The 16305-nt window shown below is 62.3% G+C and overlaps 2 protein-coding genes across 19 annotated transcripts in view; one reads left to right on the top strand and one right to left on the bottom strand.

Moving 5' to 3' along the window:
- Positions 1 to 11698, top strand: part of KLHDC4 (kelch domain containing 4) — a 69525-nt gene extending 57827 nt beyond the window's left edge. For 9 of the 17 annotated variants that reach the window (XM_060288510.1, XM_060288498.1, XM_060288508.1 and 6 more), the window contains 5 exons: positions 215 to 1175; positions 1269 to 1474; positions 2939 to 6851; positions 7529 to 7772; positions 8068 to 11698. The gene's annotated coding sequence lies outside the window, so the exon portion shown is untranslated. Of the gene's footprint in view, positions 1 to 214; positions 1176 to 1268; positions 2764 to 2938; positions 6852 to 7528; positions 7773 to 8067 lie in introns of those variants that run through there. The other 8 variants (XM_060288506.1, XM_060288497.1, XM_060288501.1 and 5 more) reach the window with 8 other exon arrangements.
- The window catches only part of JPH3 (junctophilin 3), a 170731-nt gene continuing 159180 nt past the window's right edge, over positions 4755 to 16305 (bottom strand). For both annotated transcript variants that reach the window (XM_060288495.1, XM_030849155.2), the window contains 3 exons: positions 10003 to 10127; positions 8023 to 8876; positions 4755 to 6460 (listed from right to left, as the gene is read on the bottom strand). In XM_060288495.1, coding sequence (XP_060144478.1) covers positions 6380 to 6460; positions 8023 to 8876; positions 10003 to 10127 — 1060 coding nt within the window. In that variant the 3' untranslated portion in view covers positions 4755 to 6379. The remainder of the gene's footprint in view (positions 6461 to 8022; positions 8877 to 10002; positions 10128 to 16305) is intronic.

The following is a 16305-nucleotide window of genomic DNA, read 5'->3' as shown; positions in this document are numbered from 1 at the left end:
GAGGCCTCGCTCAGGCACTGGCCACGTGACACGAGAGAGACGTGTGCTTAGGGACCCCCCCCCCACCGTGTGTGGGGATGAGAATGTGACAGTGTGCCTGGAGCTTCCACTGGAGGAGTGTGGCCAGGGAGGGGCAGTAGGTCCTGCCTGGAGGAGCGCGGTGGCTGCAGCTCGGGTGGGCGTGCGATGCCTCTGCTCGCTGCTGTCTTCCCAGGTGTCTTAGGTCAGAAAGCAAAGCTGCGTGGAAGCTGTTGGTCCAGAGCTTAGACCACGGTCACCTGCGCTTCTGTGGAAGATCCGTCCGAGGCCAGGCCTGGTCATCAGGGCTCTGAACACAGCCTCCAGTGGAAGCTGAGGCACCGACGGGCGCAGCTGGTGGCCACGGGGCCAGGGCCGAGGTGATCTAGGCTCTGGCCAGCCCAGCCATTCACCTCGGAGCCCCCTGGATGTGTGCCGTCTGGGGCCGAGGAACCGCGCAGTGCAGCCAGGGCCAGGCCTGGTCGGCAGGCTGTGCGGGGGCAGAGCGGGGGCTCTCTGTGATCCTGGACCTGGGTCAGGACCGGGACCAGGGCAGCTCGTGGAGCGCAGGACCCTGAGCCGAGAACGCAGGAGAGGCGGTTTCCTCCCGGCCTTGGGGCAGGGATGGGGGTGCGGGGAGGGTGTGGAGGTCAGAGAGACTCCAGTCGGAAGGAAACAGTAACCGCCCCAAGAGACACAAGGCTGTCGAAGTTTCAGAAAGTTGAGGTAGGTTTGGAGCAACGCTGCTGGGCGGTCCCTCAGCAGAGCGTGCCTCTGCCAGCTGCCTCTGTGTCCTCCGTTGGCTGGCGGAGGGGAGCGGGCGCGAGGTGGGCTCCCGGGTCGGTGAGGGGCTGGCGCCCAGTGGGGCAGCGCTGGCGAGGGAAGGGGCGCATTTCAGATCCCTGCTCTCAGAGCTGTGCTGCTCAGCGTCCTGAGACCCTCCAAACACGATAGACGGACGCCGTCAGGTAACATACACCTGGTTCCGTGAGGAGTTTGTGTGTGTGCATCTCAAAGCGTGGGCAATAGAAGGGATCTGCAGTGAAGACGCTGACTTACACCGAGATGATGCAAGTTACCGAGCTCTCAGATGGTGGCGTTTATTACCAAAAGGAGGGAAAGTTTTCTTTAATCTCGACAGCGTCCCTCACTTGCAGGTAGTGAAGAACGTAGTAGCGGTACGATTTAAACAGTTACATTCGTTAAGGAAAGTTATTTTCATTTGGTAAGTAACTAAGCCATTTTTCCAGCTGAAAGAAGAGAAGAAAGGCAAAGGGTAACGTTTTCACCGCTTCATCAATGAGAAGAATCAACGCAGTCGACATTGCCTTTCTGTCAGTGTGCAAAACGATTGCCTGTATTAACAGTTTACACGCACCAGGACATAAGGAGGGAGAAGAGAAAGTGCAGGTTGAGACTGATGTGTGAGAGAATCACAGGAGGGCATCCGTGTCAGGTTAGTGGCTTCAGCACGTGAGTGAGGGCTCACCCGCACGGAACGGACCGTGTGGGTTTACTTCAGTCAGGCTGCGTCGGGTGGCATTTCTTTGGAGGTGGTGCGTGGTACCCATAAGCAGGGTCCCGCTGGAGGACGTTGTCAGAGAAGCACCAGGTCAGCATCAGGGGCTCATCTGCCCACACGTGAGCCACAGCTCTGCAGCGCGGGGCAGACCGCCACGCGGCAGGCCCGGCGGTGAGCGCAGGCCACATTGCTGTCACTGGAGCTGGGCTCCCCGAGAGGCCCAGTGGGAAGAGCTGGGGGTCCCAGGGGTGCAGGAGCAGCACGGGGGGAGGCTGTACCCTGCTCCCCTGCATTCATGCCCGTCTCCTCGCCGTACCAGCTCCCAGCGTTGGGAAGCCCTTGCTAGGGCGGTGGAGCGCGGCCCCTCCTGCCCCGTCTCTGCCCTCTGCGGGCTTGGTGTGGGGTGGGAGTCACCCACTGAGTGGCAGTTGGCTGCCTGATGGTCCTGTTGATGGCGCTCAGAGCGGGGCACCCTTGGGCCAGGCCCGTCTCTTGGTCACGGCTGAACACAATACCTGCCGGAAAACCCTCGGTCTGTTCTGTGGTCCACACGCAGGAGGCCCTGGGATACCAGTGTGCTCTGCTCTGAAGGGACCAGGAATTCTCACGCCTACCTTGGGTGTGTCTAGCGCTGCCCTCTCAGGAGGAGCCTGGTGCCTGTCTGAGCGTCCTGGCAGGCGTGGAGTGAGCTACTGAAATGGGCTGAACGAGGAACCGCCAGGGGGTGGAGGGCAGAGTCCAGCCGAGGCCCATCTCGGCCACTCCTTGGGGCCTCCAGGGCTAGGGTTGTGCTGTCACCGTGTTGCCAGGCAGCAGCTGCACAGCTGGAGACCTGCATCCACCTGTGACAGGACGGGAAGGGTGTGCACATGTGATAGCCGTGTGAGCCTCAGCGTACTGTGAGAGGTGTGTGTTGGGGGCAGCGAGGTGGGCGCGAGAGGGGTGCTGCCCCAGATCCAGGCCTGGGCCTGGCCGCGTCCACACTGTGATCCACCCCCGGGGGTGCCTGCTTCCCTGAGGTGGGGGGCGATCTGGAACAAAGTGTGTTGCCTGTTTGCATCCCAGGCTCTTCCACGTTGGGGTGGAAGCGGACTCCAGAAGCTCCGTCTGTGCTAACGCACGTGCCGTGTCTGGGGAGCGTTAGGCATTGCTTCCGTCGCCCTCGGGTGTCCGCCTGCTTTGGGCCCCCCCCTTGCGGCCGCCTCCTTCCTGCTGGGCGCCTGGCGGCCCCTGCTGGAGGACGGGCCCCGGCATCTCGGTGCCTGGCGCCTCGTACCCACCCTGGAGGGTGGTCCACATCCTTGAGGTCATGTTGCCCGGGCTCATGGGCGTGCTGTACAGGAGCGGCTTCGTTCTCTGGTCTTACACGAAGGCAGCTGCACTTTTTCTTCTTTTAAGGCTGCGTTAGTGACACTGGTCGGCACTTGGGGCCGGTGGTTTTTCACTGTTTGCTTCCTGCCCGTTTCCTGACACCTGGACAGCCCTGGGCAGGAGAGCGAGACTGACCAGGCCCCGAGCCCGGCCCCCCCCTCACTCCTGCACCCTCATCTGGACTCTCGATCCTCCTCCTTCGCTGACCAGCAGCAAATCCTCGTCCCTGGAAAGATCAACAGTGACTCTGTCGTGGTGCTGACTCGATGTCACGACGGGACAAGCTGGATGCCGTCGGTGGGTGGGCGGCCCGCGTGTTAGTGAGGAGAGAGGTCGTGACGCCTGGGAGGCCCCTTCACGGTAAGTTTCTGAGACGAAAGGCATGGAGCGTTGGAGACAAGACCTGTAAGGCTGAGCTGAGCTCGGTCCAGAGTGGGTGGGCCTCCACCCAGGACGCCTGGAGGACCCAGGGGGATGGTACCCGAGCTCAGAAAAGGGTGAAAACCGGAAACAGTTCATTTCATTCACTTTCCCGAACGTTCGTCTGCTCCAGCGGTCCAGAGCGTCTTGGGCTTGTTGCCTGGGTCTCTCCCTTGGGCTCGGGAACGCCCTTCGGTTTTTATGTGGGGCGGCTGTGTAACTTCCTGTCCAAAGTGGGGCTCTTGAGATGAAAGGGAGCACTCTGATGGCCAGGCTGGGCGTTGGATGTTTGCCGGGTCCGGCGGGAGTCTGTGGGACCCGCACCGCGTTCTCCGTGCAGCCCGGGGGAGCCGTGGGCTTCGTGCGTGTAGGAGAGCGCCTGTCATCCTCCCACGCCCCACCCAGAGGGCGTCTAACAGAGAAATGGGCTTATGGCTGTTAGACGGGGTGTGGGAAGTCCTTGTGTTTGGAGCCCTCTCCGCCCTCCCCTGGAGTGGCCTCAGCCGCGGGCGTTGTGTTCTCGTGGCCGTGCTGAGCTTTTCTGCATGGGCAGCGTCTTCCCCGTCAGTCGTTTGGGTGCGGGTGTCGCATACCCTGTGCAGCGTCCTCTCCCGCTCTCGCAGGTGAGATGCGGGTGCAGCTTCCCAGCCTGGGGGTGGGGGATGGCTGGGCAGCAGGGGGTGGCCTGTGCCCCCGCTCCCCGGCTCAGCTCAGGTAACTCAGTTTCTCTGCCTCTGGTTTTCACATCTCAAGCACGGGAGCAGCTGTTAGGAGAGAAGATGACTCTCACGAGGTTGCTCTGGGATTAATTGAAACCCGTCAGCGCTCCGCGCCACTAGGGCCTCGCGACGGCATCTGTTCTTGCCCTGCCCCGCGTGTCCACCAGGAAGGCGCCCGGCAGAAGCGGGGTCAGCCAGCCTGGCCCAGAGGGGCTCACGGGCACGCCTGCCGGGAACCCCGGCCTCCGGCAGGTAGGAAAGACTGGCCAGGCTGAGCGAAAGCGTTAGGCCTGTGTGCAGGGCAGCCTGCTCTGGAAACCAGGTAAAAACTAGCTTTCAGGGCCTCTCAGACCCAGTGCATCGTGGTCTCGGTGGAATCCACTCGGAATTCACCGGGTGTAGGGAAGTGGCAGTAACGTGGGTGCTGCTCTGGGTTTCAGTTGTGTTACTGGCAGCCAGACAAGTGGTGGGACGCTGGCCAGCCCCCCCGTGAGCCCCAGCCCCGAAACCACTGCTTGCCTCGCACGATGGGCATCTGTGCTGTTGCTTTTCTGCGTAGCTACGTTACGTCACGGTGTGTGCTCACATGGGAGGATGCAACCTGCCTGTGTAGGTACCATTTTGTGTTGCAGTTACTGGAATGCACAGAAGTCTTTCTGATCTTCACAGCGCGTTGCAGACAGAATCACAAGCCACACACCCAGCACGGACGACGCAGAGAGCTGCGAGGAGCAGGCATGTTTATTTGGTTCACTCCAGGGCTGCGGCAACCACGCAGTTGTAAAAAAGGAACGGGAAGTAAGGTGTACAAAAACGTGAAACACCCCTTTAGAAAGCATCATCGCCAGAGACGGATTTCCCGTGGCTCCTCCCTCCCTCTCCTGTGTCCCCACTCCCTGAAAGAAGACCCCCAACGCAACCCAACTGTGAGAAGGGACGGGGGGTGAGTATGTAACAGAAGAAAAACTGAATTTAACGGGAACATGCTCTAATCTTTAGTTTATTTCTGGTTAAAAATATAGCAATCCAGTGCAGTGTAGTAAAGAAATCTGCTCGAAAGGTAGCAGAGAAACAGCTGAACATAAGCAAAGCAAGGCAGGGTCCGCGGACGGCCGCGCCCAGGACCTTCCCAGGCGTGGGTGCAGGGGCCCCACAGACACCTCCATGCGCGTGGCCGCGGCTGCTCCATGGCTGGGACCACGGGGCATCCAGACAGTCCGGGACCTTATTCTGTTGTTTGGACGGTGGGACAACGCTGGCAGGAAGGGCAGACACACCAGGAACCTGGTTTTGTTGGATTGAAACAAGGTACGTTGCATATTTTGGAGATGGATATGCCATGATTTCTCAGGAATTGTCAAGCCACCGGGTTTCAAACACATTCCTGTCCTGGGACCCGACCAGCTCCCGAGTGTGGGCGAGGCATCTGGAAGAATATGCATATCTGTGAGGGAAGTCGAGGCAGGCACAGGACAAGAATGTGCAAACCCGTGGCTCAGTGACACACTGAGAGGACGACATCGTGTGGGGGCCGTCGGGGCCGCGGACATCTGACAGCCTGGACGCACAGCCTGCATCCTCAGTGCAGAAACGCCACGTGCTCTGAGCCCAGGCCCAACGGCAGGCTGTCCAAGTGAGGCCCTCCCCATGCCCGCAGTGCTCCCTGGCCCTGGTGCCAGCCCCCTGGATGCCCACAGCACAGCAGCCCTGGGGTCTGGGGTTGGGGGGGGGACAGTGGGGAAAAGAAGGACTTTGCCATAAGACTCAGTGTCGGGGCTGCAGGAGGGCCGGGTTGTGGTCGTTTCATGGGCAGAAGAGAAAGCAGGTCTCTGCTTCCCTAAGTAAGTGTGCAGCACAGATTTAAAACAGAAAAAGGCCCAGGCCACTAGCAGCTGGAGCGGGCGCCCTCTCCCGTGCCTCACGCTAGGGCTTGCCACCCGCTAGCTGCTGGGCGCTCCAGGGGCTCTGCCTCTGGTTGCCTCCTTTTCCACGGCCCAGACGGGGGTGTGATGACGGTGGTGACTGTATTTTTTGCCATTGATTTGCCGGGATCCCTTCTCTTTCCACGTCAAGCTGGAGGGTCGGCGTGCTGGCCTCCTTCTGCCATGCCACACAGCAGAGTGTTATACAAGCAAAGAATTTTGGCTAAAATCCAAAAAACATGACCCAGAAAAAAAGGCAAACTGTGAGTAATACCCAATCACGTGGTTCTGTGAGAAGACCAGGAAGTTGTCGTTGGGTGTCCGAGCTACGAGCCTTCCCTTCTGTCGTTCTGCTTTTAATGTCCCCCGTGTGTACACCAGCTGCTTTTGCTAATGCGACAGTCTCCTCAGATGAAAAAGTTAATAAACAAAATGGCGACTCCGATGTTCAGCAAGATCACCATGGCCACCAGGATAGGCGCCGAGCCCTGGAACGGAAGCGGAAGAGGAGTGAGCCCCAGGCCACACCCCCTCCTCCTGAGCGAAACTTTCCCCCAGCATAACCACCCGAGCTCTGCACACCTGGGACGCCAGGTGCAGCCCACCCAGCGTGGCCCCAGACCTGGCGACGGGAGAGCCCTCTCGGTTCAGTGAACAACTGCCCAGGAGCTGCGCAGCCGCCGGGAGCCCCTCGCTCTCCTGGGGCACGAGCCCACCTGGCCCTTGGACCACAGCCTCTCCCCCACCCCGACCCCGCCGTCCTTGAGCCTCTGCGGTGACGGTGCCGAGGCCACGGTGCTGGACAAGGATGAGGGGCACCAGCTGCCCCGACCACCCTGGGCCTCTGCTGGAAGCCCCCTCCCGTGGAACCACTCAGGGGTGAGTACATGCCCGGCTGGAGGTGGCCACGTGCTCGTGCTGCTGCCCGAAGCAGCGTTGTTTTAAAGCACCCAAGACGCGCCTGAAGAGGTCTTAAAGCCACAACGCGGTTCAGTGGGCTAAATATAGAACCCCTTCCTGCATCTCCCACCCTGCCCATCATTCAGCTTCCTAAAATACCCACATGCGCGCACACACCACACGTGTTTCTGGAATAGAGCTGGTATCTAGGTCCCAGCGGGAGCACCTGGGTTCAGAGAGGGCAGGCGCGTCACAGGAGCTAGCCCGCCGCCCAGACGGATGCTCACAGTGGCCTCGAGGGCCACCTTCCAACAGAAAGCTTCTCGGCCCCGGGGTCCGCCTGGCAGGTGCTGAGTCCCAGAGGGCCCCGTGGGGATGCCCCGCAAGGCAGGCCCTCTGGTTTCCTCGTGTTCACATGGGGCCGAGCACGCTGTGCCCCACCAGCGGGTGAGGGGCCTGATGGCCGTTAGCACGGCGTCAGCGCTGCGCCGTGGGGCTGAGAAGGCGTTTCACGGGCCATTCCCGCTGCCATTCGGTCCAGGGAGCGGGGAGTGCTTACGGGTGGGAGCCGGTAGGCCAGGGGTCAGGAGGTGTCCCCTGGGTGCAAGAGCCCCAGCCCGCAGCCTGGCCCAGGATCTCTGTTCTTTCCTCAACAGCACCCGCCCTCCATGGGAGGAGTGCGCCAAGGGCGGGTCTCACCCACGAGGCGTGGTCCTCACCCGTGAGCGAGACCCAGCGCCCACCACGGGGCCTGAGGAACCCAAGTCACGGCCCCACCCCGCGCGTCTGATCCCACCTGGGGGACTCTGTCCCTCTCACCCACATGGGAGCCAGACCCGTGTGTGTCCTGCCTGCTCTGGCCTCTGTGTTTCCCTCCAGGATGCAGGACGTTCCTCCAAGGTGAGGACCGTCCTGATGAGCAGGAGGAGGTCTGGGGGCAAGGGTGGGGTCCCATGCTGCCCCGTGTCTCTTGGAGAGCTTCCAAAACCACCCAAGTGCCCTTGCTGAAAGGACGGCGCCTGGGAGTAGCCCTCACAGGGACCCGTCCAAGGCAGTGCAGCCCGCACCCGTGTGGGCTTCCTACAGAGGAGGGTCGGGGAAGACCCAGGGGGCCAGGCTCTCAGGCCCCGGACCGCTAGCGTCCACTCACCGTGCTGGCCTTGAGCTCATCCCCGTTCTCCTCGTCCGATTCCAGCGCCACCGGTGAGGACCTCTGGGGCGGAGAGAAGGTCAAGTCCCAGCGCAGCAGCCGGGGCTCCGCCCGGTCCCCCAGCCGCAGGCTCTCCAGCCTCTGAACCGCGGGCTCCGCGCACGAGGCCGGCCTGGCATGCTCCTTGTTCTGGGACTTGGACCGCAGTCTCTGGGCCCCGAAGCCCCGGTCGTCGGTGCCCCCCTTGCTGTAGCGTCTTTTCGGGGGGTGCACCTCCTGCGTGTACGAGTCCATCCTCAGCAGGGGCTTCATCTCCATCTCGTAGTTGCTCAGCTTCTCCTCGTCCAGCTCCAGCAGCTTGGTGCTCCCCGGGCCGGGGTTGCCAGCCCGGTGGTGGGAAGTCCAGGAGAATGTGGTGGGGGACCCCGTCCGTCGCTCCCGGGGCTTGGGGTTGCTGGGCTGCCTGTGGCCTGGGCCCCGGGCCCGGAAGGCTTCCGCGGGCTGGCCACTGCGGAGGGCGCCGCTGCGGACGCCCCTGGAGCCCCCGGCCTTCTCCTCTCCCCAGCTGTTCCGGGCGCAGTCCCCTCCCCGGCCCTCCAGGAGCATCTGGATGTCCCCACCCCGCTCCTCGTCCACCGAGACCTGCCGGGAGAAGTGGGCCACCTTGTTCCTCGAGGCGGGGGCCGGTGGAGGGGTGGCCGTGGGGCTGGCGGGGAAGCTCTGCAGGGGGCTGTCGTCGGGGGTGGTGCCCTTGCGGTACAGCTCTGGGCTCTCCTGCTGTAAGGGTGTCCCGGCGGAGATGACCTCGATGTCGTCACTGGAACGCTGCCGCTTCGGCCGCTGGTACTCGAGCCCTGGGTCAGGGACCAGATGGGGAGCACAGAGGGGGGTTACTTGGATGTTCCGTGTGGAGGCCCAGTCTCACCTGAGGATGGCAGGGGACCAGGACCGGGCTATGGTGGCGGGCAGCCAGGGCCCTCGCTGCCCACCCGCGGGCTATGGGGCGAAGGAAGGGGGAGGGCAGTGCTCCCAAAGCCCCTAATAGACCCTCCAGTTCTCCTCTGTGGGCACTTCAAGGATGACCAGAGTGGGACGGGCAGGGTGGACAGTCATTCTGGTCCATGCCCCCGGCTGCAGGGGTGACCCAAGGCCCGAGAGCGTGCTGGCCTGGCCTGCTCGGGGATTCTGAGGTCCCACGCCCGCGGACCCCTCCTGACGATAAAAAAAACATCTCGTGCTAGGTGACCTTCTACAAGGCAGGACATGGAGTGTTTGTGGCTGAATTCCAACGCTTCTGTTCCCTATCTTGGGTCCTGTGGTTCTCAAGGCTGCGCCAAAGCCCAGGGATCCTACCGGCGGGGCCAAGAACTGCAGGCTCTGGGAGGAGAGCTCAGGGCGTGGTCCCGGGACACACTCCACCCCAAACCTCGCGAGGCTTCCACTCGCTCTGGGAAGCCTGACCCAGGTGGGGCGACGCGTCGGGCTGGGAGGATCGCGGCCTCAGCGGGCCTCTCCGATCGATGACGTCCCTGCTGCAGCCTCCCTGCCTCCCTCAGGCCCGTCCCCCAAGGGGGGACGAGGGCCTCGGGTCTGGCTGACTCTCAGTGGCTTCTAGCTCCTTCCAGCCCCACCCCTTGGACAGGCGGGAGGCCCGCCCCCCAGCGTCCCAGAGCTGTGCTGACCAACTTGGCCACTGCTAGTCACGCGTGGCTGCTGATGGATCAGGTGAGACGAGGTGAAGCTAAGGATGGATGCAGACCCGTGGCCGCAGTCCTGGCCTGGCGGGCAGCAGCCTCGTCAGACAGAGCAGTCACACAGGTTCTAGCATAACCCTAGGGGGAGGAGTGCACACACAGTCTCGGGGGAGAAGCAGACCGAGGGAGGCAGTGGGCTGATGGCGGCTGCGGGGCAGAACCGTCGGATGTGCCTTGGGACACCCCCCACCCCGGCTGCCCTGCCCCCAGCGGCACCGGGACTCACCGTTTTCCCTGTGCTGGAAGGAAGGGGAGAACTCTTTGGCAGTGATCCTGGCGATGCGCGCTTCCTCCTGGGCCTTCTGAGCCGCGGTGAGGGCCGCCTCGGCCTTGGCCCGGGAGTGGGAGGTCCTGGGCAGGAGAGACAGGGAGGGTGGTGAAGGCACGGGGTGGGGGGTGGCTGCAGCAGAGGGGCCGGGACAGGATGCCCGAGACCTCACTCACTCGGCAAACGTCCCCGGGCACCGCCCAGGCCAGGGTGCCCGCCAGCTGTTCTGAGCATGGAGCAGACCGCACCAGAGCGAGAGCAGGACCTGCCTAGCCTGGGCTGTCTTCATCCGGGGTGAGCCCAGATCCTGCCGCCAGGAGGCTCCCTCCGTCCCCTAGCCCGGCTACAGGCTAGAGACCGCAACCCGTGACTGACTCATCTGTGAACCTCCGGGGGCGGGCAGGTACTCCGTGTGGACCCGACCAGAGATGACCGTCTGGGGGCGGCTGTGCCCCCCCACCCCACTGTGGGCAGAGCGGGCCACCCTCCAGGGTGAGCAACTGGCCAGCTTCGGGCAGGAAGGGGAGGGCTCGACAGCAGGACCAGCCCGCCCTCAGAAGAGGGCACAGGGCACGAGGAGTACGGCGCGCACGGCCCGCCCTGGCCTGCCCAGCCTCCCCCTGGCCTGCCCAGCCTCCCCCTGTCCTGTGTGAAGGGGCCTCGCTCGTCCCAGTGCCCTGCACCTGGGCCCCCGGCCAAGCAGTTCTTCAGCCCAAACCCTGTCCCCTGGAAGCTGGTGTCACCAGTCCGGTGTGCGCAGAGAAGTCTGAGCCCTAGTCTGCAGGTGCCGAGAGAAGGCAAGTCTGTGGCCCGGGATGAGGCCCGACGCCGCTTAGCAGCTGGGGGGGCGATGGACAGAACCAGTGGTGGCACTGCCCTCGGGCGGGGCACACCCCAGGGTGGACACGGGGCCGCGAATCCAAATGAGCCGATGACACCGCCCTTACGCTTCCAGCAGCACAACCTCCCGCCCGGCGCTCAGCTGCCCCTCCCCAGCTGAGTCCGTGTGAGGCCCTTCGGGGGCAGGACTGGGTGCCCGAAGCAGGACAGCACCCAGCTCCTGAGGGTCTCCCCTGCCTGCAGTTTCCATTTCTTCCTGCTTGGTGTCCTGGCTCCAGAGGCCCTGCTTCCCACCGGGGAAGCCAAGGCAACAACGACTGATCCCCCGAGACGAGGGCAGCCTGCCCCCGTTACGCACTCCACGGGCTTAACCTGGAGACCCCTCACCCCTCGTGCGCCACTGGGTTCTGTTTTTTCAAAATGCCACTGTGCTAACCGAGAAGAATTTACAAGAAGAAAACCAACGTGCGACGTACACACACGTACAACATGTACGTCATCATGTGAACCTGGGTCCAGGACGCGGAGCAGCGAGTAGCCTCCAGGCTTCTGCCACCCGCCACCTGCCGCGTCACCTGGGAGCAGGACCCATAGACGGAAGAAACCTATGTGCAAAAGCGCAGCATTGAGAAAATTCTATCTTTTGCGTGGTTTCTGTCACTCACTGTAGCTGCGTCCCATGCCCCTCGGAGTGAAAGCTGGGAAGCACCGCCTTGTAGAAGATTCCTTGGGAACTCCGCGGTTATAATTCCAGCAGAAGAGGGGGAGGAACCTCAGGGGGGCAAAGCCAGGAATAAAACACAAATTATGAATACTTAGTTTATCAGTTGTTATCACATCAGTTGGTAAACCACGGCTGCAGCCCGCAGGCTCCCACGCGGTGCCCCCCACCTGTGTGGCCAGTGCATTCCGCTACGTTCCTAACGGCACAGCCACGAGTTTACGGCACAGACAGGCTTTCCTGTCCAGCCCCGAGTTGGAGGCTGGTAGAGGCACGTACGTATCCCAGGAACTGGCAGTGTCACGTCAGCAATGAGGGTGCAGGTCAGACCTGGTGACGGCCAGTGTGAGGCCACGGTCATCCAAGGCCCATCGGGGGGTCAGAACATTGGGGACAGAGAGGAAAGGACAGATAGCAGGGTGTCTGGCTGCGCGGGGGTCCCATCGGGTGACCCTACTCCCCACCCTTTCTCCCACTCCTGCCCCACCTGCTGGGCTGGGACCCCGGTGAGCAGCCCCAGCACAGACACCCCGACTTGGAGACCCAGGGCACCCCCTGAAATTGTACCCAAGGTGCTCTGCGTGCTTTTCTCCTTCCCCCGCAAGCAGGGGGTCCACGGCTTTCATCAGACCCCATGAGGCCCCAAAGCCTAAACACGCTGCTCTGGACGTGGCCAGTCCCGGACGGGTCGACCTGGTTCCCTTCCCGCAGGGCGGCTTCCGCAGCCCAGAGGCGCTCTGTCACGGCACGGCCCCAGCTCGGCCCAGAACCAGCTCGTGGGCCCGAGCTCGCCTCTGCTGGATGACGTGGCTTCTCCAGAACGTGCCATGGGTTTGGCTTTGGTAGTAACGGTTTATTGAGATATAACTCACAGAGCATACAGCTCACCCCTCTCAAGCGTACAATTCAGGGGTTTTTAGTCTGTTCGCGGAGCTGTACCGCCATCACCCTGGCCGATTTTAGAACTTTCCATCACCCCAAAGGACCCCATTTCCCCCAAAGCCTCCCCACCAGCCCTAGGCACTCAGTAGAGCTGCCTGTTGTGGACATTTCATGCACGACGGAGTTGACTGGGGTGACATGCACATCACAAGGCGCACCACCTGGGGGCCCCGGGTCCGAGGCATCCAGCACGTCCACACGCCATGCAGCCGCCACCTCTGTCCAGCTCTCACACTTCCCACCACCCCAGGGCGGTCACTCCCTCCTGCGCCCCCGGCACCAGGGGTCTGAGCCACAGTTCAGCGCTGACAAAGCCCCTCCCGTTGCTGCACGGAGACGGCGCCCACCCCGCTTCCCAGCCACGCGGCGGGGCCAGTCCTGGGGCTGCTTCTGGGGTCTGAGCCGAGTGCCCCGCCACGCTGTGCTGTCCGATCCCGGGACCCAGGGTCGTCGGCTGGCGGACGAGCATCACGGCTGACCAGACGGGGCGTCCCCAAAGCTGGTGACATCCACCCTGAGCCTCCAGCAGGCCCTCGGAGACCGTGTCTGGGACGGGCCCAGCCCTCGGGATGCAGTGTGCTTCCCTCACAGACAACGGAACCCCGAGAAGTAAACGTGTCAGGGCCGTGCACCTAGCGGTGGAGGCACCCCGAGTGAGGAGGCTGAGGACGGGAGGTCCGGGGAGGCTGAGGGGGACAGGGCTGTCGCGTCCCCAGCACACCCGTCATCAGAGCAGTTGTCTCGTAGCCCTAAGAGTGGCACGGAACAGAGTAAAGGGACGAAGCAGGTGATTAAATAGTTAATCCCACTAGGGGATTATGAGTAAAGAAAAAAGTACGGGAGACCCCTGTGAGTTAATGATCACTCAAGAAAGCAGGTTTGCTTAGCAACAAAACTATGCAACAGGAGCACGAGACATGCCCCCAAACAGTAATACAGTGGCGCCGCGAGACCCACATCCTGCCCAGTGAGCTCAGTGAGGTAATGATTCCTAGGACACGCTCCTCCGTGTGCACTAAAAACAAAGATACAAGGAAAAGGTGACATTATACTAACACCTGAGATGATTTACCATTTTTAGCATAGAGGTTACCACCTTTTTGCTCATTTTCATTGTGCCGTGACAGTCCCGGCTTGACCATGTAGAGATGAGGAAAGTCCCCTGCTGGACGTGGGAGAGGATGGGACTGTGACATCAAGAATGAGGAAGAAGGTGGTCTTCACCCTCCCTGCCGCCTCCCTCACTTTTCCTTTGATTATAAAACTAGCCCACTGAGTTCTGGGTACAGCACCCTCCTGCCCGCCCGCCTGTAAGCCTCACAAGTGTCTTATTCTACTAAATCACTTCCTATCTATCGCTTTGCCTCTCGCTGAATTCCTTCTGCCCTGAGACATAAAAAACGAGCTGCTCAGAGCCCCCTCCAAAACGCCACCTCGCGGTCTCAAGAGCAGGCCGACGCGTGCACTGACAGTGGAGTATCTTAAGGTCAGGCGGGAGGATGGAAGCCAGGGGTGAGTACAGAGTGGGTGCTGGAGGGCCCAGGGCACCAGGAGGGCTCTGAGCTCCCCAGGGGCCAAGGCAAGCACGGAACGGCGTTGATGCCATTCAGGGCACTTGCCAGACAAAATCAAACCCTTGGCTCAGGAGAGAGGTGGCCGGGCCGGGCTGTGGGCCTGGAGGAAGTTTCTGGGCCTCAAGGTTTCGGGGGCGGCGGGGAGGGGGGTGCTTCCCGTAAAGACCCCCAGTGCAGGACGTGGGGCCCTGCAGGGTGAGTTCAGCGCCAAATGCAAAAGGCTGGAACGACCCAGAGACCAGCACTGTGGGCCTGGGAGGGGCCAGCGCGGCTCCATGTAGGTTGGGTGGCTTGGGGCCGACACCCCTTCCCACCCCCCTACACCCCCGGGAGAGTTCCCTGGCGCCTGCTAACAGCAGGTCCCTACACCTGTTACTGTTCCGAAAGCGCAAGTGCTGATGGTTGTGGAGCCCAGATGGGGCTCTGGACCAAGAGGTAGGAAGGACCGACCCCCCCAGAGGGATGGGGTGGCAGGAACGTGACCGGCAGAGGCGGGGCCGGACTGCAGGGACGCTGGGGGGCCGGCGGGTAGTCAGAGCCTTCAGAGCGACGGCCAAGTGCAGCGCGCCGGACGGAGTGACGGGGACGGGGACGTGAGCGAGGGTCTGTGTGTTCTGAAGTAGTGGGTTTGATGGCTCCTCGCTCAGAGGAATGACATGAACATTCCCTAAAGAAGCGCCCATCTCGAAGGACCCAGCTTAAATCCCTTCAAAGGTCAGGCTAACAGGCATCGTTCCAGCGCAATTCTGCACACACGTCCCAATGGCACGCATGTAAACACGTGTGCCGTCCCCTCTGTCCCTGATGGACACGTGGCTCAGACACAGCAGTCCCTCCAGGGAGGGGTTCGTCCAAAAGGCCAACAGAGGCCCAGCTTTCACAGCACGTGCTTCCCTGTTTGTCCCGAACCCTCGGAAATGAAAACAAAGGCGCCTCCTGCCCAGCTGACTGCCCTGGACGGGGCTGGTCTGCTCCTAGGGAGGCCCTGCTGGACAGTGAGAGCCGGGTCGCCGCCCTCAGATGGCTGCGTGGACGCCTGACTTGGGCCCGGTCCTCAAAGCCAGCGTGGTGGGTGTGGCCGAGCCCCAACCCCCAGATCTGGTCCCCATTTGGTCGACCGTCGGCTCCCAGAGAGGAGGGCGCACTGCGCCCGCCTGCTCGGGACGCCCCCTCATACACACACACGCGCGCGCACACACGTGCGTGCACACACACACACACACACACACACACACAGCCAGAGGGATCGAAGGGGCCACGATCTGGTTCCCGCAGCTTTGCTTAGTAAAAACACACGGACGTTAATTCCCCAACATCATACGTATATTTACACATATACGTTCACACGTATATAAAAAGAACATGCTGCAGCAACCCTGAAATAAAATTAAATCAAGGCGACTGCATTTAATAGAGAAGAAACCTCCCGAGGCTTCGCGAACGCTCCCCTGAAGTGAGACTCGCAGGACTTGGCCGGCAGCCAGGTAACGGCTCCCCTGGGCCCCGGTCCCTCTGGGGACACCGAGGAGGGTCGGGCCAGCGTTGTGAGCCGGCCTGCGAGCCCCCGGCCCCCACCTCCTGACAGCAGCTCCACCCGCGTGCCCGGCAGTGCCTGCACCCCCGGCTCCCCGAGAGGAGGGCCCTGCGTTCCTGCCGACCAGGGGCCAAGGCGGGCAGGGCCCCCTCCAACGTGAGACACCATCTCCCATAGACGGCGCAGGGGACGGATAGCCAACCACAGGGCTGCACGAGACAAAGCCACAGGCGTGTCAGATGGGTGGACGGGTGGGCTGTGCGGTGACCTGCCTGTATCCCTCCCAAACTTTGTCCATCTGGGAACCTGGGAATGTGACCTTATTTGGCAACGGGTGTGATAAAACCCTAGATGGCCTGGCCCCTCCAAGTGTCTGACTCGGCAGGTCTGGGGCGGAGCCCGGGAACCTGCATTCCTAGCACCCCTGGGTAAAGCTGCTGGTGGTCTGGGGGCCCCACTCAGAGAACCACTGCAGGAAAGTGGGAGCCTAGGTCTTTCCTGACCGCTCCTGCCCAGCGGCTACTGCACGTCTGCAGCCAGTCCTCTGCACTCTGCCGACACGCGGTGAACCCACTCAACGCGCTCCTGCCCCCGGATCGAGGTGTGCCCGCCCCCAGTGCCGCCCCGGGCCCTCCAGCTCTCCTCTGCCC

This window comes from Globicephala melas, chromosome 19 (genome assembly GCF_963455315.2).
Source record: "Globicephala melas chromosome 19, mGloMel1.2, whole genome shotgun sequence".
Taxonomy (NCBI): domain Eukaryota; kingdom Metazoa; phylum Chordata; class Mammalia; order Artiodactyla; family Delphinidae; genus Globicephala; species Globicephala melas.
The sequence above is the reverse complement of the archived record's forward strand: the minus strand, read 5'-3'. Positions and strand labels throughout refer to the sequence as shown.